The following is a 20,153-nucleotide window of genomic DNA, read 5'->3' as shown; positions in this document are numbered from 1 at the left end:
GGCTCTTGCTAATCTCTAGGGAGCAGGAAGCCATCGCTTTATTCAATGTCAGTAAAAGAGTACAGACCCAGCGAAGGGTAATGATTCCTGGAGATCTGCTGGATCCTAAGGGATCCACACGGGGCCCTGGCCCTGCTGTAATCCCACACTGGCTCTACCTTTGGTGGGCTCCCTCCAGACCACAGCAGCCCTCAGAGATTCCCGCAGGGGTGGGGAACAACACAGAAAAGGTCACTGACTTGGGTATTTGTTCCCTTCCTGAGTAACAGCTGTGAGGATGGGCAACAGGCACCCGCTTCTTGGCCCTACCCCTGGCCAACACAGCCCTCACCCCCCTGCCCCAAATGGACCATGCACTGCACTGAGCACAGTCTGTGCGCAGCTCAGCACAGAGGGGGAGAGATATAGGAAGATTCCCCTCCAGGAGCTTACAAAGGGGAGGGACATCCGGTGACTGAACCTGTCTTGCTCTAGCCTGGGAGAAAAGCCAAGGAGATGCTGAGCTCTCCAGGGTATAGCTGCAGAAAATCAGTGCTAGGATCCTGAGCCTAGGGGCTGCTGAATAGCTTGGGTGCTCCAGCTAAATCCAGAAAGCAACTATCGACAGACTCTGCCCAGCCAGGTTACTGAGGAGCTGACCAGCAATGGGATGAAGAGGGCCCTATGCCTTTATGTCTCCTGTTTGATTATAAGGATGATGAAGGCCTGAGAGTTTGTCTTTTTGACATGAGAAATGCAAATCTGATCTGCCCAGGCACATAAGAGATAGCAGCAGAGTGGGGAAGGGAGACGTAGTCAGACTGTCTGACACACTTTGGGTTGAGTTTGCTTTTATAGATGCCTGTGTAACTCAAATGCCTAATCCACACTTGGAAAAAGGAGGTCTGAGTTAAAAATCCAAACCCTGCCCCCCCCACCCCCTTTGAGTAACAGGGAGAAAAAGCTCCTGATACACAGGTAAGCCCAGCCATGAGTCCTCCAGCTGAACCAGGGGATCCAAGGATCACTAGTTCTGACATTTCTAAGGTAAGAAGCAATCGAACAAGCCAGAGAGGTGAGGGTGATGGTGGAATGGGAGGGCCATGAGACTGGGAGGAGCAGGGAAGGACAGGTGCCCACACCATGCAGGCCAGTGAACTGGACCCCGAAGGATGCCATGTGGGGTTGGCTACAATCTGGCTGTAGGTTGGTGCTACGTGTAGTCTGAGATATGGAGTCAGTCGGGTCAGGTCTCTGGCATGCTTCTGTCTCAGGGCCTGGAACATGTATATGAAGCATTCAGACAGGAAGCCTGGAAAAGAGATGCATTCCTTGGCACTGGGGACCCTGTCAGGATATCCAGTACATTGGTCCCCTCTAGGAGTGTTTCCTGCCCAGAGGGCTCCAGGAACTTACTGGCAGCCCTGCCTCCTCCTGTTTCCTTCACTCGGGGGGTTTTACAGGAGCAGAAAGTTTGTTTTTGGTGTCCCAGCTCTTATCTTGTAACAGCAGCCTGTCCCCTCCCCTTGGAGAGACAGACAGAGGCAGAGAGAGCTCTCCTGTATCAGCCACAATTCGCACAGCACGCGGACACCATGGGGAACTGCATCATCATTGTGGTGAGTCCAGGGGCTCCTTTGCCTACCTCCACTGTCCTCCTAAAATAGATTCGCTCCCATAGTAAAGGTGAGGGGCTGAGAGTAAAGGCAGAGTGTGAAGTGGTGCAGGTGTAACCCACACAACTTCTGGGTGTGGTGTTCTGTCCCATCTAGTGGCACCAAGACCACTTAGAGAGTGAGTTAAATGGGTCTGCTCTACAGCCTTAGCTAACAGCCAGGTGGCTTTTAGCTCATGTGGTAGAGGCTCATGCACTAAGGCTAGCTTCAGAGGTCCCCAGTTCGATCCCACCCGCTGATGACCAGGGTCTGTCGGCACTACACAGGCACCTGCTGGGTTAACGCTCCTCACTCCTGGGTACAGCTGGTCAGGGCTTTCTGACAAAACAGGTTTTCACTGGAAAATGGTGAGTCGTGGAAACGAAGACTTTCCTTGGGAATGTCTTGGCATCTGTGAAACTGCCCAGGAAGGTTTCTCAGCTCCAGAATAAAATTTCTGGTCAAAGCCAGACAGGGCCTTGTCCCAGTTGCTGACAGCCCAGTGCTTTGGGCACTCCCCAGGCCCACATCTGAACCTGGGCTATAGGACCTCTCTCCAGCGTGGCTGTCTGCACTGTTCTGCTTAGTCGGAGTAATTAAGTCAGGACAGATCCTGGGGTTAGGGTACTGAGGGGAGCCCCAGATTCAAGGCCCTGCACCAAGCCAGGCAATGCTGGGATGTGATCCCAGGTCTCCAGCAGAGCAGCTGAACCTCTGGACTATTGGATATTTGAACGCTGCTCTCGCTCGCTCTCTGGTTTTTCCAGGAAAACATTGACAGGGCTTGATGTCCAGCTGATGTGGAATGGGGAAAAAAATAGCTCTTGAAAACTTCCATGGGATGGGAAAGCATTTCCCCCCTCAGCTCTCCTCCTGCCTCCCCCTCCACCTGCCAGTGCCAGGGGAGAGACGCCCTGTACCTATGATTTGTGACGGGGGCTTTCCGCTCCCTGCTCCAAGTGGGACAAAGACCCAAACCAAGAAGCATGCCAGCTCTCCCTGCAGGAAGGGGAAGGTACTGCAGGATTCCTTCCTGGGGAAAGTAGCTCTAGAATCTCCTCTGTAAGAGTCATTATTTCTGATGGCAATTTCCTCCAATAAAGTGAGGAGACTCTGAGCTTGGGGGGAATGCAGGTGAGACAAAAATGAGTGACATCTCTCCAAACAGGGGACACTGGAGAGGGATGCTCCCTGCTTCCCTGGGCTTCCCATGCGTCTCAATCCCAATCCCCAGCCATCCCAGTCCTGGGCCACTCCTAAGTCATCAGGAGTGGATTCCATGGGGATGAACACCAACAATGACAGCCTGGGAGTGGTGCTGTTTATCCAGAGGCATCGTTCCCCCTCTTCCCATCCAGCACAGGAGCTCGGGGGGTTGCAGTATCATTTGTACTTGCAAACTGAACCCAGGCAGCTGGCTGGTACACAGATCACAGATCCCCCAGCTCCTGCCTGATCCCCTTGTCAGTGAGTGGTCATCATGTGGGGCAGACTGGCTCTTGTCTGCAGCACTAGAGCTGGAAGCTGCTATCACCAGCTTGAGAGCTGTGCCCAGCATGGCTGGCTGGCTGGTATCATGGCTGCATGAGCCATGGCATCTGTGAAGCATCCAGCATCAAGCCTGCCTGGCAGCTTGGCTGCAGCCTTGTCCTGGGGCCCTGAGCCAGGCACTGACCATGATTTACGACCTTTGCCCCAGGAAAATGGCTTTGTAAAAATGATGATCAGAGCATTAGCTCTGAAAACACGACTTCCTGATGCTGCTTCTCCTGCGCCCTGGGGGGCAGGCAGAGGGGACAGCTGGGCATAGGACTGGCTGCTTCCCATGAAAGAGCATGTGCCTAGGCCCACACTCACCCCATCTCCAGGGCTGGCTTTAGTTCTCCCCTCTCGCCTGGATGCCAGCGGGGCCCCAGTGTCACAGGCTGGACAGCTCTGCCCCCTGGGGCCAAGCATGGCAAACAAGCCCCAGAGAGCCAGCCTGCTCTTCCCCAGGGTCCCTCCTTCCCCACCAGCTGCAGCTCCAGCCGGTTCTCACTAGCATTTCCTCCACCCTGTTATTATTCTCCCCTGTCTCTTAGCTGGTCCTGCCTTGCTTTCCTCTCTGGTCCCACATTACCCGAGTCTCTGCTGAGCCTCCCCCATCTGTTCCTGACCCCTAGGCTTCCCTGGCTGTTCCCCACATTCTCATTCTGCCCCACTTCACCCCTCCCCAGCCGCCAGAGTCCCCCCCAACCCTTCCCTTCCCCCTAAGCTAGGTTCACTGGGGGAAGGAGACCAAAGCTCTGAGGTAACACATTCCAGTGTTTCCCCACCCTCCTAGTGAAATAGTGTTTCCTAATATCCAACCTAGACCGCCCCCACTGCAACTTGAGACCATTACTTCTTGTTCTGTCATCTGCCATCACTGAGAAGAGTCTAGCTCAGGGGTGGGCAAACTGCAGCCCGTGGGCCACATCCGGCGCATCAGACCATTTAATCCAGCCCTCAGCTCCTGCCAGGGAGTGGGGTCGGGGGCTTGCCCTGCTCCCACGCTCCAGCCAGGGAGCGGGATTGGGGGCTCGCCCTGCTCTGCGTGGCTCCCAGGAAGCAGCTGGCATGATCACCCTCCGGCTCCTATGTAGTACGCGCAGGTGCAGCCAGGTGGCTCTACACGTTGCCCCTTCTGCAAGCGCTGCCCCCACGGCCAATGGGAGCTGCAAGGGTGGTGCCTGTAGACGGGGCAGCGCGCAGAGCCACCCGGCTGTGCCTTGCAGCCAGAGGGGGAAATGCCTCCAGGAGCTACCTGCGGTAAGCGCTGCCCGGACCCTGTACCCCTGATCCCGCGCCCCAATCCCCTGCCACAGCCCTGAACCACCTCCCACCCTCTGAACCCCTCGATCTCAGCCCAGAGCCCCCTCTTGTACCCCAAGCGCCTCATCACCAGCTCCACCCCCAGCCAGAGATCTCACCCACCCCCATGCCCCAACAGCCTGCCCCATCCCTGATCCCCCTCCTGCCCTCTGAACCCATTGGTCCCAGCCCCGAGCACTCTCCTGCACCCCAAACCCCTGATCCCCAGCCCCACCCCAGAGCCTGCACCCCCAGCCAGACCCCTCACACCCCTCTGCCATACCCCAACCCCCTGCCCCAGCCCTGATCCCCCTCCCACCCTCCAAGCCCCTCAGTCCCAGCCTGGAGCCCCCTCCTTATCCCCAAGCCCCTCATCCCCAGCCCCACCCCAGAGCCTTCACCCTCGTACACGCTAACCCAGAGCCACCTCCTGCACCCTGAACTCCTAATTTCTGGCCCCACCCCATAGCCAGCACCCTCAGCTGGAGCTCTCACCCCCTCCCGCACCCCTACTCCCAATTTTGTGAGCATTCATGGCCCGCCATACAATTTCCATACCCCGATGTGGCCCTCAGGCTAAAAAGTTTGCCCCAGCCTGGCCTAGCTCCATCCTCTTTGGAACCCCCCTTCAGGTAGTTGAAGGCTTCTATCAAATCCCCCCTCACTCTTCTCTTCTGCAGACTAAAAAACACAGTTCCCTCAGCCTCTCCTTGTAAGTAATGTGCTCCAGCCCCCTAATCATTTTTGTTGCCCTCCGCTGGACTTGCTCCAATTTGTCCACATCCTTTACAGTGGGGGGCCCAAAACTGGACACAGTACTCCAGATGTGGCCTCCCCAGTGCCGAATAGAGGGAAATAATCACTTCCCTCGATCTGCTAGCAAAGTTCCTACTAATGCAGCCCAATATGTCCTTAGCCTTCTTGGCAACAAGGGCACACTGTTGACTCATATCCAGCTTCTCATCCACTGTAATCCCCAGGTCCTTTTCTGCAGAACTGCCGCTTAGCCAGTCGGTCCCCAGCCTGAAGCAGTGAAAGGGATTCTTCCGTCCTAAGTTCAGGACTCTGCTCTTGTCCTTGTTGAACCTCATCAGATTTCTTTTAGCCCAATCCTACAATTTGTCTAGGTCACTCTGGACCCTATCCCTACCCTCCAGTAGATCTACCTCTCCCCCTAGCTTAGTGTAAACTTGCTGAGGATCTTTCCAGGTATCGAAGTTGGCTGACTGGTCTATAATTCCCCTGATCGTCTGTTCCCCTTTTTAAACATAGGTACTATGTTTGCCCTTCTCTAGTCCTTTGGATCTCATCTGTCCTTCATGAGCTCTGCAAGGTAACTGCTAATGGTTCTGAGATTTCTTCAGCTAGTTTGTCATTTAATTTCATCAGGCCCTGAATACATCCAGTTTATCACAATATTCTTTAACCTGTTCTTGCCCTGTTTTAGCTTGTGTTCCTTCCCCCTTCTTGTTAACAGTAGTCCTGTTGCATATCTGGTCACCATTAATCTTTTTAATGAAGCCTGAAAAAAAATTGGCATAAAACACCCCAGCTTTCTTGCTGTCCTCAGTTATTAGCTTTCTTTCCCTGCTAAGTAGAGCACCTCCGCTTTCTTTCATCTTTCTCTAGCTCCTACTGTAGTCAAAGAGGGCCTGTGTTCCTGGGTGCCCCTTACACCTGGGCCTGCTGCGTCTCTGGGCCTCCCTTACACCTGAACCCCCCAGCCCCTGGACCCCCCTTACATATGGGCCTGTTGCGTCCCTGAGCCCCCCAATAACACCTGGGCCCCCCTCATCCCTGGGCCCCCCTTGCACCTGGGTCCCCTTCACCCCTGGGCCTGCCTTGTCCCTGGGCCCCCCTTGAATCTAGGCTCCCCTTTCACCTGTGCTTGCCTTGTCCCTCTCCCCCCACCTCCCCTTGCTCCTGGTCCCTCACTCTCTCCCTCATTGTGGCCTCCTCTGCTGAGAAACAGGAAGCCAAGGGGAAGACTGAGGCCTGGATCCCACACAGAGCAGGCAGATCACTAGCCCTCAGTCAGGCCGCCAGACTGGGCCCGTGATCCCCCAACAGTCGGGTGCAACGCCAGCGCAGAGGGGCTGTTTTCGGGAATGTCCTGTTCCAGTCTGGACTTGTTTGAAGGGCTTTTGGTGGTGAGATCCCTGCCCTGGGCTCTCTAACACTCTGTATCCAGAGACACTCCAAACAGCCAAACCCAGACCCAATTCTGTGGGACCCGCGGCTGCCCTGCTCCCCGCAGTGCCAGGCATTGCTGGCCCCCCATGCTTCACTGCCAAGCTGTTCTGTTCCTATCTCAAACAGCCTCAGCAATCCAGTCTGAGGGGCGAGGCCCATAAGGGAGGGGAATCTGCCTCTTGGATTTCCCCACTGTCCGTTGGGCTGAGCCCAGCAACCGGCTAAGGAGGGTTCACTTTGTGCTGGGAAATGAGGCCAGTTGTTCCCACTGTGGATGATGAGAGGGGCCCTGCCAGGCCATTGTTCTTGTCTTGTGTCACAGGTCATAAATCACAGGCCAATTAGGGAGAGGCAAGGGAAACTCCTGATTGTATGGCTGCCTTCCTGCCTGCAGCCAGTTCTGCCGCAGCAGCTGGCCCTGTTAGGGTGGAGAGACCTGAGGAACTGGGTGGAGGAGGTGACTCCAGCTCCATGTCTAAGCATTAACATTGTGAGGTACCCAGAGAGCACTACACTGGCGATTTGTGCTCTAAGGAAATGGAGTCTCCTAGCCGCACTCCATGACTGTCCACACAGCCTGCACTGCTGGAAGCCAGTTTGCTCCTAGGTCCAAATTCCAACAGCACCATCTACACGACGGTTTCACTCTCTACAGTTAAAAATCTTTCCAAAAACTAAGAAAATTATCGAACAAAAACTCTGTGATGATGGAGTTAAAGTTCTACACAAACATCTGTTAAGTGAAAACACTGCTCGTCATGCTTTGCAGTTACAGTAACACAAATTGGTGTTGAATGAGGGTTAAAAAACAAACTTTGCTGCCCCACTCAGTTGGTGATTAGCTGGGCTCTAAGGTGCTGTAGAGACCGGTGTCAATGACTGTCCATCACTGACTCGAGGAGGTTCCAGCTCATGTCACAAAACATCTGCTCAATGAAAGAGCCCCAGTTGCTGCCTGACAGAGCTCAGCTTGCAATGGGATGTTAGGAAAAGGCCACTTCTAGGCCTTATTTCCTATGCGTAATGAAAGGGATTTATAGCTGTTACCTCCAGCTCGAGTGTAGCCAAGAGACATCTTTTCCTCACCCAGCATCAGACGCCAGGTGATCACTGCTTGTTTCATGGTGTTTGTCTGCCCCTCCTTCCCTCACACCACCTTCCCCATCTCCTGGACTGTGCCAGCAGGTGAGCGCCCAAGCCCAGCCCTGCCTAGCCTGCCTCACACATAATGAATGTTACACTCAGATAACACACTTGCTTAAGACATAGTGATGGTTGTGTAACCCTTCTGCCTGTCAGAGTTGGCAGCAACAAGGGCCAAGTTTAGTATCTAGGGGTTCCATTCCAATAACACAATGCAAAACAGGCTCGAGCCCCCACCCGGTGACCTGGGACAAATATACACCAGCCCCGCTGGGCGCCTCCAAGAGGCAATACTTCCCCTCTCGCAAGCACATAGTCTGAGTGTAGCAAAAAGCCTTTTAATAACAGAGAGAAACAATGTGGCATTATTTTGGGGAAACACCACCAACAGGATTCATAACACAACCCATGAGCAAAACCCACCGCAAGCAAATTGGGGCATGTCCTTTCCCTTTGGTTCTTGAGTACAGCAATCCAAAATCACCCAAAGTCCCAAAAGTCCAACGACCCCAAAGTCTCTGTCCTTGGTCAGGGCAGCCCCAGAGTTCAAAAATTTATCTGCAGAGTTTTACCTCCCAACCTCGGTGAAGATTGGGGGGGGGGGGTGTTAAGGGGCACCTTACGTGGTCCAAAGCTGATGTCCCACCTCTCCATGGGGCTCCGCTCCGCCAGCCGCTCCACTCCGCTTGCCGTTCCGCAAACTGAAATGCTCTGCCAGCCGCTCCGCTCGCTGTCCCACAAACTGCTCTACCATATAGCTTCAGGCTCCCCCACTACTTAACACAACACTCAGTGATCTCAGCTCTTAATAAGTTTAGCTCTTTTGTGATTTCAGCTTGTAGTAGGGGAGCCTCAGCACTGGTGTACCATTAGCCCAAGGTGAATTCAGCTCAGTAGCCTCCTAATGGAATCAAAATTAGCTCTGATATTCCACAGTTGAGAGAAGCAGAAGCACAATTAGCATATAGGGCCCATACCACCAAGCATTAATACCTGTCCCCAACCTCTCTCAATTCACAGAGTTTTGGAACCCATGTCCCTTGCCTAGCAAGTGCTACTTAGTTGATGGCGAGTCCCTCCAGCATCACAAAAGGCCAAGTACAGTTCCACTGTCCTTGATTCCCATAATCAGGGTAATAATAATTTATTCTTCCTGCCCCAATAACAGAAACACTGAGGATTCCACAGCAGCCAAAGTGACCATTTGGGCGGCTATGGCCTCATTCTAGGCAGGGTGGGTGTGCCTATGCAAATGAGATCGACCCCTGAAGTTCTTTTCCACAACTTGCCACACCTCACCACCAGATGTCAGGGTGGAGCTCATCCTGACTCTGCTTACAGTTGTAAATAAGCTCCATTAATTCTAAGCATCCTGGCTACGAGACAGTGGTTGTAATAATAAATGTTAGCAAGGCAGCTTCATCTCAGTCACAGCTATAATTCTGCCCGGGGCCCAGCCTGGCCTCCGCCCACAAAACAGCAGCCTTCTCCTGAACCCACCAGCCTTTCCAGCATGGGCCATGAGCCCCCTGTCCCAAACACATAGAGCCCATGGCCCATCCTCCAGCTCAGCCTCTCATTAGGGACACAAATGTCTTGCCTTAGACCAGAGACTCAACCCTCCCCCCTCATCCCAGCTCCCCAGCATGGCCCAGTGGCTACAACATCTCACACTCTTCTTCACGTACAGCCCAGAAGCCCCACCCTCTGCTCTGACCACAGAGACCTCTCCCACTCCTCCACCCTCCTTAAACAGCCTGGAGACCTCCACACTGCCCTTCCCTAGTCCTTCCTGATGGGAGTCCAGATACAGGCCCTTAGCCATCTCTCCCCAGCCCGTTCCACACTTCTCCAGAGGCTGATGTTCAGAGGTGAGATGCAAGGAGCTGTGACTTAGACTCCCTGGCCCTCAGCTCCGCACTGTGGCACTGGACGGGTGTAATTGAGGACAGAACTAGGGTTACCAGTTAGCACGTATGAAGAATCAGGACAGGGGTCAGGAGCAGTAACATGGTCCTATATAAGACAAAGCTCCTTATATCCAGACGTCTGGTCACCCTACGCAGAAAACAGCTCCTCACATTGACTCAGGCACCATCCAACCTCCATACCAAGGAGAAAGGGGGACTCAGCTGGGGTGGGTTACAATGCAAGCTGGTTAGATTGAGAGAGCCATGGTCAGAGGTGATGTGGAAGCAGAGGGGCATGGGAGTGGAGGCTAGGAGTTGGGGTGACGTGCTGAAGGGGCTGAGAGAAAGGGTAAATTACATCAGACTGGATTTGTCTTTGAACTTGGCCCTGTACCTACATGTGGTCTAGATGGGACACTGCTTATTCGCACAGCTGGGTGTTACCAAAAACCGCAGTCCAAAAGCATGACACCACGGTAATTAATCGAACAGGAGGTACTAGGATGTGTGACTGCACCTTTCAAGCCAGGACTGCCCACATCCACACAAACACAATTACTTTGTGTGAATATTGCAGGAGAACATTGAATGCAAAGGCAACTATAAACAGCCAATAAACCTGGCTCCTAGTGGTTTATGCCTTGCTGTCACTGCAGACAGATGTTTTTGAATGTGGGATCCATGTATGCAGCCAGGGGAAAAGTGTCTGTGGAAACGGGGAAAGGAAAAGGTCAGCCAGGCAAGAAACTGAAGACCTGGGAGCAGACTAGTGGACTGGCACAAAAGCCAGCGCGAAGGACACACTGAGAGGACAGGGATTTGTGACCTTTTGGAGTCCAAAAGGAACCAGAGACAGAAGCTGTGTGAGAGTGAGACAAATATAAGGACTTCCCCCTGGCAGGGCAGTCTGTGAGAGTCCTAAAGTGATGGAGCTGCAGGGCCAGGTGGGACATTTCAGGGGGCCCATGGGGGCTCCTTCAGGCAGGCCCCCCAAGCGATGCGCCTTCGTACAGAGAAACGTCTCGCTATGAAACAACCCTATATTTGTATCTGAGCAGGACAGCCAGGTAGATGGGGCATAACTGAGGAGGCACCAGGAATCGAACTCCACCCCACAGCAGCTGGAATCAGACTCTCGCAGGGTTGCCAATTCCACAGAGCAGGAAGTCACCAGACAAACCCTGACAAGTTGCTAGATATAGCTGTTTAAGCACTCAAAAGGAGTCAAAAATGTCACTAAACAAAATGTCCAGAGAATTCAACAAAGAATTATATATATATGCGCCCAGGTGAGTATAGTCACAAAATCATTCACAGGCAGCTTGATAGTGTTAATAAAATCCATTCCATGCTCTTCTTACTACATTCTGCTGCACACCAAATCAATGTCATTATGTCTCAATTGAGCATGTCCTCAGAAGGAATCGCATTCCAGGACTTCTTGGGCTGAGATCACAGTATTCTGCAGGCGAGGAAAAGAAATTTGTGGAGGCTAATTGAATACTTTGCTAAAGCCAGGCGCACTTTGGAGAGAGCAGCACATTAGCCAGGGCTCGTTTTTACCCAAATGTTCTTTCTTGCTGCTCCGTAGTAGGTAGCACAGCCTGTGATGCAGGGAAAGATGGGTAATGAAGCGGGCTGGGTGGGCGAGGCAGGTTAGCCAGTGAGGAGAGGAGTACGGATGGAAGGTGGGGTGGGATGAGACAGGGCCATGTGCCCCAAAGGGATGGGGGTCACCGTGCCTCCAGGAACAAAGTCCTTACTACAGGATCAAAGGTGGAGCTAGCTTGATTTCGGCTCTCCTTTACTCCTTCCCCTGGCTGGCCTTAACTGCCCAGCTGGGGGGGATTGGAAAGGGGTCTGGCTAGCAGATTTTTGTTTACTTTCAGAGTCATAGAATCATAGAATATCAGGGTTGGAAGAGACCTCAGGAGGTCATCTAGTCCAACCCCCTGCTCAAAGCAGGACCAATCCCCAACTAAATCACAACAGGTTAGTGAAAGGGAGAGCCCAGAGCTGAGGGGAAGAGGGCTTCACCGGAGCTCGGTGCTGCAGGGAGCCAAGAAAATAGATTTAAAAACAAAAATCTGCTAGCTGGACCCCTTCCCAATCCCTCCGCTTCCAGGGTTTGATTTCTGAAAATAGTTGGGCAGCTAACCCCCGGCCAAGCCAGGGGAAGGAGTAAAAGGGAGCCAAAATCAAGCTAGCTCCACCTTTGATCCTGTAATAAGGGCTTCATTCCTGGAGAATTCCCATTGGGGCACATGGCCCTGTCTCATCCCACCCCACCTTCCATCCATGCTCCTCTCCTCACTGGCTAACCTGCCTCGCCCACCCAGCCCGCTTCATTACCCATCTTTCCCTGCATCACAGGCTGTGCTACCTACTACGGAGCAGCAAGAAAGAACATTTGGGTAAAAACGAGCCCTGGCTAATGTGCTGCTCTCTCCAAAGTGCGCCTGGCTTTAGCAAAGTATTCAATTAGCCTCCACAAATTTCTTTTCCTCGCCTGCAGAATACTGTGATCTCAGCCCAAGAAGCCCTGGAATGCAATTCCTTCTGAGGACATGCTCAATTGAGACATAATGACATTGACTTGGTGTGCAGCAGAATGTAGTAAGAAGAGCATGGAATGGATTTTATTAACACTACTGAGCTGCTTGTGAATGATTTTGTAACTATACATATTGGTGACTTTCTCTGAATGTCACAGTAATTGGCAGCGAAAGTCGCTAGATTTGTCACTGGTCACTTTGACACTTATTTTATCACTAGGGAAACCAAAAAGTCGCTAAATCTACTGACAAAGTAGCTAAGCTGGCACCACTGAGATGTGACAAATGGGTGTGAGGAGGCTCTCTCTGAGCCATCAGTGCAGAACTTGGTCAGAGATTAAGACATAGGAGTGCAGCCTTTAAAACTCCTTGTCCAAACACAATGGCACAACCAGAAGGTTCCACAGGCTGGATTGTGCAACACTTATCACTCACAGGTATGAACAGAGTGCTCACCAGCAGCAGGAAGTGTTGCACAATCTAGGCCTATGTCTATGCGATCAACAACCTGCTCAATGGAGCAGAGATTTCCAGGATGGAGCAGGGATCTCCATGGCGCGCCTTGTAAAGTAGAGTTTGTTGGGAATATTCTGGTGCAATGATTTTCTGAGAAAAATATGCAGTTTCCACAACAATTGAAATTCTCTGCAGGAAAATTTTGATTGTACTGAAAAATTTAAATTTTCTGTCGAGTAAACTGAAATGCTCACTGCAGGACATTTCGAGCCAAATCGGAACGTTTCACTGGTTTAAATGGCCATTATACCACTTCCCACTGTCACGTTGCCTTATGGGTAGGCCCTACCAAATTCACAGCCATGAAAAACGCGTCACAGACTGTGGAATCTGGTCTTTTGTGTGATTTCACTGTAGACACCAGCGTTTCTCAAATTGGGGGTCCTGATCAAAAGAGAGTTGCAGGCAGGTCATAAGGTTATTTTAGAGGGGGTCGCAGTATTGCCACCCTTACTTCTGCACTGCCTTCACAGCTGGGCAGCCAGAGAGTGGCAGCTGTTGGCCGGGTGCCCAGCTCTGAAGGCAGCTCTGCCACCAGCAGCAGCACAGAAGTAAGGGTAGCAGAACCGCAAACCCCCCTACAATAACCTTGCAACCCCCCACTCCCACAACTCCTTTTTGGGTCAGAACCCCTACAATTACAACACTGTGAAATTTCAGATTTAAATAGCTGAAATAATGAAATTTAAGATTTTTTATATCCTATGACCATGAAATTGACCAAAACGAACCCTGAATTTGGTAGGGCCCTACTTATGGGAGATGTAGTCCTGACTCCCATTCTCTTCTATGAGCCAGACTCCCTGGAGGACTACCTTGCTCATAAGGCAATCTGACTGAGCTGCATGGTGCATCATGGGAATCTCATGATTCAGGTTGCATTCCAGGAATGTAGTTGGGTCAAGGGAGAACAGCAGTATCAGGCTGCTGAACTCAACTCCCATAATGCAATGTGTCACTATGGGAAAATGCAGTTTAATGTTGCAATGAAGCATTTTGATTTCAGGAATATTGAACTGTTTCATTTTGACTGTATATGCTGAAATAAAACATTGCCACATTTTGGAACTGAAATTCTTCAGAATGTCTGTTCCATGGGGAAAATTAATCATTTTTGCCTCGTTTGAGGATATGGGGAATGTAGGGATGTTGGAATTTTCCAGGGGATGGAAATTCCAAATTTTGCTCATACCAACCCCTGGTCCTTGTGCCACAGTAGTTCCTGCCCCTTTCCCTAAAGTGGGCCTGGAGGTGGAATGGCCTGGTACTGCAGCGGTAAGCAGAGCCATCACCCCAGCAAAAGGCACCACCCAACTCCATATATGGCTCTGGCTCCATATCTAGTTGGCAGCCGGTATCAAGTGGAGTACCCCAAGGGTCGGTCCTGGGGCCGGTTTTGTTCAATATCTTCATAAATGATCTGGAGGATGGTGTGGATTGCACTCTCAGCAAATTTGCGGATGATACTAAACTGGGAGGAGTGGTAGATATGCTGGAGGGGAGGGATAGGATACAGAAAGACCTAGACAAATTGGAGGATTGGGCCAAAAGAAATCTGATGAGGTTCAATAAGGATAAGTGCAGGGTCCTGCACTTAGGACGGAAGAACCCTATGCACAGCTACAGACTAGGGACCGAATGGCTAGGCAGCAGTTCTGCGGAAAAGGACCTAGGGGTGACAGTGGACGAGAAGCTGGATATGAGTCAGCAGTGTGCCCTTGTTGCCAAGAAGGCCAATGGCATTTTGGGATGTATAAGTAGGGGCATAGCGAGCAGATCGAGGGACGTGATCGTTCCCCTCTATTCGACATTGGTGAGGCCTCATCTGGAGTACTGTGTCCAGTTTTGGGCCCCACACTCCAAGAAGGATGTGGATAAATTGGAGAGAGTCCAGCGAAGGGCAACAAAAATGATTAGGGGACTGGAACACATGAGTTATGAGGAGAGGCTGAGGGAGCTGGGATTGTTTAGCCTGCAGAAGAGAAGAATGAGGGGGGATTTGATAGCTGCTTTCAACTACCTGAAAGGGGGTTCCAAAGAGGATGGCTCTAGACTGTTCTCAATGGTAGCAGATGACAGAACGAGGAGTAATGACTAGATGACCTTCTGGGGTCCCTTCCAACCCTGATATTCTATGATTCTATGATTCCATCAGCACAAGAGTTCATTGGGGGGACAACACTACCCAGGGCCCACAGCCACATGGCCCAATAAACTCTGAATCTGGGGTGAGAAACAGTAATCCCTACTCAACTCCCATGCTGGCCTCATGTGGTGTCCCAAGAATCATCATAAAATCATAGAATCATAGAATATCAGGTTTGGAAGGGACCTCAGGAGGTCATCTAGCCCAACCCCCTGCTCAAAAGCAGGACCAATCCCCAATTAAATCATCCCAGCCAGGGCTTTGTCAAGCCTGACCTTAAAAACTTCTAAGGAAGGAGATTCTACCACCTCCCTAGGTAACGCATTCCAGTGTTTCACCACCCTCCTAGTGAAAAAGTTTTTCCTAATATCCAACCTAAACCTCCCCCACTGCAACTTGAGACCATTACTCCTTGTCCTGTCCTCTTCTACCACTGAGAATAGTCTAGAACCATCCTCTCTGGAACCACCTCTCAGGTAGTTGAAAGCAGCTATCAAATCCCCCCTCATTCTTCTCTTCTGCAGACTAAACAATCCCAGTTCCCTCAGCCTCTCCTCATAAGTCATGTGTTCCAAACCCCTAATCATTTTTGTTGCCCTTCCCTGATGCCTCCTTCCAGCACCCGGCGTGTAAACCCTGCTACCCACAGAGCTGCCTGGAGTCCAGAGAACCACATCCTCCAGTACCCAATAGGTGAATTCCTGGGACTTGCTGGTGGCCAAAGAATGCACCCCCATCACCCAGTGAGTGAACCCCTGGGGCACATAGAGCAGCCCAATGGTCAAGGAATGCCGGCCCGGGTGGGGCACAGGGCTGAACTACCTGATGTTTCTCTTTTCCAGGCCAGCCACCTGGAACTGAACATGAGCAGCTACAGCTTTGAGGACATGATGGTGAATTACTCCTATGACTCTGAACTGACTTATGACACCCTGGCCTCTGCACCCTGCCACAGTGGCTACTGTTCATTCTTTCGCAGTTATGCCTTCAACTTCCTGGCTGTAGTCTGTGCCTTAGGTCTGCTGAGTAACCTGGCCCTGGTGGTGGCCTTGGCCAACTGCCGGAATCTTTGGAGCTGGCCCCCTGGCAGAGCCTCCCTGTTCCAGCTGACGCTTGGCACCACCATCTTCACAGCCATGCTGCCATTTTTTGCTGCCGGCATCAGCCAAGGATGGGTCGTTGGTGACGGGCTCTGCAAGGTGGCGTACATGCTGTGGCATGGGAGCCTCTTCGCTGAGGGGCTGCTGGTGGCTGCCGGCGCAGGCAGTGCCATGTGGGGCAAATGGGTTCCCAGCCGGCACCACTGGTGCATGGCCGTGGCTCTCTGGGTGGCAGCTGTCCTCCTGGCAGTGCCAGCTGCCTTGCTGAGTGGAACGGAGGGGCACCCGCAGTTGCTCTGTATCATGAGGGACAGCGCCTGGTGGTACCTGGCCCATGTCACATCCTGCCTGGCTGTTTTCATGCTGCTCCCTGCTGCACTGGGCGTGGCCAAGGCAGTGCTGACATGGCGCAGGAGTGGCTGGCACCTGCGGGTTGGGGTGACGTGTCTGTTCTTCCTTCTCTGGGTGCCGTACGGGACAGCCCTGCTCCTGGACTTACTGGTGAGGAGGCAGCTTCTCTACACCAGCTGCCATTTCCAGGAGTTTCTTGACTTCTTCCTGGGGCTGTCAGAGGGCCTCGGCATTCTGCACTGCTGCCTCGGGCCCCTGCTGCTTCTCGGGGCAGGGCTGTATCACCAAAGGATGCATGCTGACCCAGGCCCCCCCTGAATGCCAGCACAACATGTGCCAGGGCTCAGTATTGCTGACCCCAAATGTTCAAAAAGCACGAGTCAGGCTCACCAAAAATCATGAGATTGGCTTTAAAATCCTGCGATTCTGTAAAAATAATATTGGGGCACTTTTTATTTGTCTTCTGCTTTTCAAGCCTTTAGTGCTGCTTTCTCTATAGCCACAAAGGCCAGAAACAGACTTTTTCTTTAAGAGTAAAGGCTGAAGTCACCACATCTCCACTTGGCTCCAGGAAAACAATAATTATCATGCATGAGACTCATGACAAACTCATGAGAGTTGGCAACACAGGGGGCAGCATCATGTCCTCCAGCTCATGCTCTGCATGGCCATGTAGGCACCCATGCTGAAATGCCTGAGCTCGACTTGCCATTCCTGGCACTTTCTGTCATCATTTCCACCCAGGCAGAGCGGCTGCATCCCACTTCCCACCAGTGGAAATGACAACACAAGGTGCCGGGGGGCAAGAGGGAAGTCAGACCCCCATATCTCTGCCCCGGGGCTGTGAAAGCAGCATTCACAGCCATGGGACTGAGTTGACCAAGCTCCCTTGTTCACCTGAGCTTCCTGCCACCAACTGAAGCAGGAGAAGGTGGGTGAGGTATCATCTTTAATTGGACCAACTTCTGCTGGTGAGAGAGACAAGCTCTTGAGCTGCACGGAGCTCTGAGAACCTGTCCCAGACCTGGACTCTGCAGCTCGAAAGCTTGGCTCTCACCGACAGATGTTGGTCCAGTCAAAGATGTTACCTGACCCACCTTGTCTCTGTCATATCCTGAGACCAACATGGCTGCAACAACCTGCAGGCGATGGACGGGACCTCTTCACTGCAGAGTTAACTCAAGTTATAACAGGAGCGCTGCCTCTTGTTCCCCTCCCATCCTCACACAAACCCCTCACTCAAGTGTGCTGCTTTTAACTGGAGCTGGCTGGGCCATCGGGGGTACAGGCGACAGCTCGGGCAAACACAACTTGTCAGCAGCTAACACAACCACTCTCGTGTGGATGAAGGCCAGCTCCACTCGAGTGCTACTAGTCCTCCAGCACCTTCCTACAATTCCCCTGTGGGCCCAGCAAGGACAGACAAGTTCTCCCCTAGTTCACTGGGAAAGAATCCACAGAGCAGCAGCTCACAGCAGCGCTAAGAACCAGGGGACGGGCCCCGAGGAGCCGTAGCGCCTCACAGGAGCACCAATGTGGATACAGCAGCTGGAGGGTTACTGCACAGTGGGGCTGCTCTCTCATGAGCTGGGCTGACTCGAGAGGAGTCACCAGAGCATAGGGAGCTCGAGTTAACTGTGCCCTGAAGACAAACCCTGAATCTCAACCTGTCCAAAACAGAGCACTTAATCTGTCCCCCAAGCTCTCCGAGCACCCTGCTCTCTTGGTCCCCTGCCATCACCATCACGCCCGTAACCTGGACATTGCCTTTGACTCGTCCCTCTCTCTAGACATCCATGCTGTGTCTGGATCATATCCCTCCTTCCAGCCAGGCATGTCTAAGACCCAGCCTGTCCTTTGGCCACACAGCTGTGTCTCTGGCCCATGCCTTCATCATCTCTCACCTTCATGACCACATCCTTCTCCTCCTCTCTGGCCTTGACAAACCCCATCTTCCCCCTTAAACCCTTTCAAAAAACTACTGACAGATCATTGCCTGGCTCATTGCGCTCAGCAGGTCACCCTCCTGTGCCTCCCTATGCTGGCCCCACCTCCTCCACGGCACTGAACACAAATGACACATCAGCCCTTCCCAGCTATGGCCTGCCCAACTAACTCTCATCTTTTAGATGGCACTGAGCCATCGCCCTTCCCCCCTGTTAATGATGCAGCCTTCAGCACCCATCAGTCAGCTCATCCCAGAAGCACCTTCTCACTCCCTCCCCCGCCTGCCCTTATGCCGGGGACAAGCAAAACCACAATGTTCTCAGACTGAAACCTCTCCAAGCCCCACCTAGGTCTGCTGCCTAGGAAAGGCTGGACGGTAGCTGGGCGGCTGCTGGGCTGTGACTGCTGCACAGTCCCTGTTCGCTGTGCTCCCGGAGCTGTCTGTGTAACTCTGTGATGCTCTGTACCTCGGGGGAACATCCAGCATCCCCATGTTCAACCTTATGATTGTGAGGTATCCAATGCAAAGTTTGTCATGTCAGGTGTCTTCGGAAGGCTCATGATGTACCGAGCATTGATGTTATAGTAATTAATGTTATAGTAATGTTATAGGTTATAATTTCATGTTTATAGTTATGAGGCTGAAAATGTACCCTCACGGCTTAAAGCAAACCCAGGGAAAAACTCTCCAAGACCAGAGGGGCAGTTCACACCTCATCAAGGCATGTATGGGACAAACCCAGCCCAGCCTCATAGGAACAAAGGACGTTGGCCTAGGCAGCAACAAAAGGATCTGTTGGACTCTCGAGTGAGTCACCCCCCTTCCTTTGGTCAGTTTGGGACTGCGATGAGGTAATGCTCACCTGACTCTGAAGGGGGGGGCAAAGCCAAGTGGGAAGAAAGAACATGATAAAAGGGAGAGACATTTGCTATGCTCTCTCTCTCTTCCACCTACACCTACAGACACCACCACCACCCAGCGACTGAAGCGCTGATCAAAGGGAAGAGCCTGGCTGAAGGGCAACCAGCCAGCCTGTGGTGAAAAGCATTTAAGTTTGTAAGGGCCCTGAAAATGTTCAAATCAGCTTAGAATGAGTTTTGCTTTTATTTCCTTTGACCAAATCTGACTTGTTATGCTTTGACTTATAATCACTTAAAATCTATCTTTATAGTTAATAAATCTGTTTGTTTATCCTACCTGAAGCAGTGCGTTTGGTTTGAAGCATGTCAGAGACTCCCCTTGGGAGAAGAAGCTTGGTACATATCAATTTCTTTGTTAAATTGATGAACTCATATAAGCTTGTAATGTCCAGTAGGCATAACTGGACACTGCAAGACAGAGGTTTCTAGGTTTGTGTCTGGGACCAGAGGCATTGGCTAGTGTAATTCAGTTGCACAATCCAAGGAGCAGCTTACATGCCAGAGGCTGTGCGTGAACAGCCCAGGAGTGGGGGTTCTCACAGCAGAGCAGGGTAAGGCTGGCTCCCAGAGTCAAGGATTGGAGTGACCTAGCAGATCACTGGTCCAGACAATACCAGAGGGGAACATCACAACCTCCCTCATCTCTTGTCACATACATCGATTGTAAGCTCTTTGGGGAAGCCCATGATGTGCATAGTACCTAGCACAATGAGGCCTCCATTCCTAACTGCGCCTCTAGGTGCTTCTGCCATTCAAACAATAAATAATAATCTATTCCTGGTTCTGGCAGGGAAGTGTTGTCTAGTGGTTTCCAACAGGGTAGCCAAGTACACAGTTACGGCAAATGCCTTCTGAATGGCAGCGAGTCTGGGGCTTGGATTTGTTGTATTCCTGACCAAAGGTCT

General features: G+C 52.0%; 1 protein-coding gene and 1 long non-coding RNA gene across 4 annotated transcripts in view; one reads left to right on the top strand and one right to left on the bottom strand.

Annotated features, from left to right (window-relative positions):
- Positions 1-20,153, bottom strand: part of LOC125626202 (uncharacterized) — a 133,197-nt gene that overhangs the window by 50,883 nt on the left and 62,161 nt on the right. The window lies entirely within an intron of this gene.
- On the top strand, positions 1,475-19,524 carry ACKR1 (atypical chemokine receptor 1 (Duffy blood group)). 3 transcript variants are annotated; one of them, XM_048828918.2, is made up of 2 exons: positions 1,475-1,598; positions 15,772-19,524. In XM_048828918.2, exons 1-2 carry the CDS (start codon positions 1,575-1,577, stop codon positions 16,696-16,698), a joined length of 951 nt encoding a protein of 316 aa, XP_048684875.1. In that variant the 5' UTR covers positions 1,475-1,574; the 3' UTR covers positions 16,699-19,524. The 3 variants fall into 3 exon arrangements, with proteins under 3 accessions (XP_048684875.1, XP_074978927.1, XP_048684876.1); XM_075122826.1 differs by lacking the exon at positions 1,475-1,598 and adding an exon at positions 5,780-5,799; XM_048828919.2 differs by lacking the exon at positions 1,475-1,598 and adding an exon at positions 15,555-15,672.

The sequence above is a fragment of the Caretta caretta genome, chromosome 24 (genome assembly GCF_965140235.1).
Source record: "Caretta caretta isolate rCarCar2 chromosome 24, rCarCar1.hap1, whole genome shotgun sequence".
Classification (NCBI taxonomy): domain Eukaryota; kingdom Metazoa; phylum Chordata; order Testudines; family Cheloniidae; genus Caretta; species Caretta caretta.
Note: the sequence above shows the minus strand (reverse complement) of the source record. Positions and strands in the feature narration are given on the sequence as shown.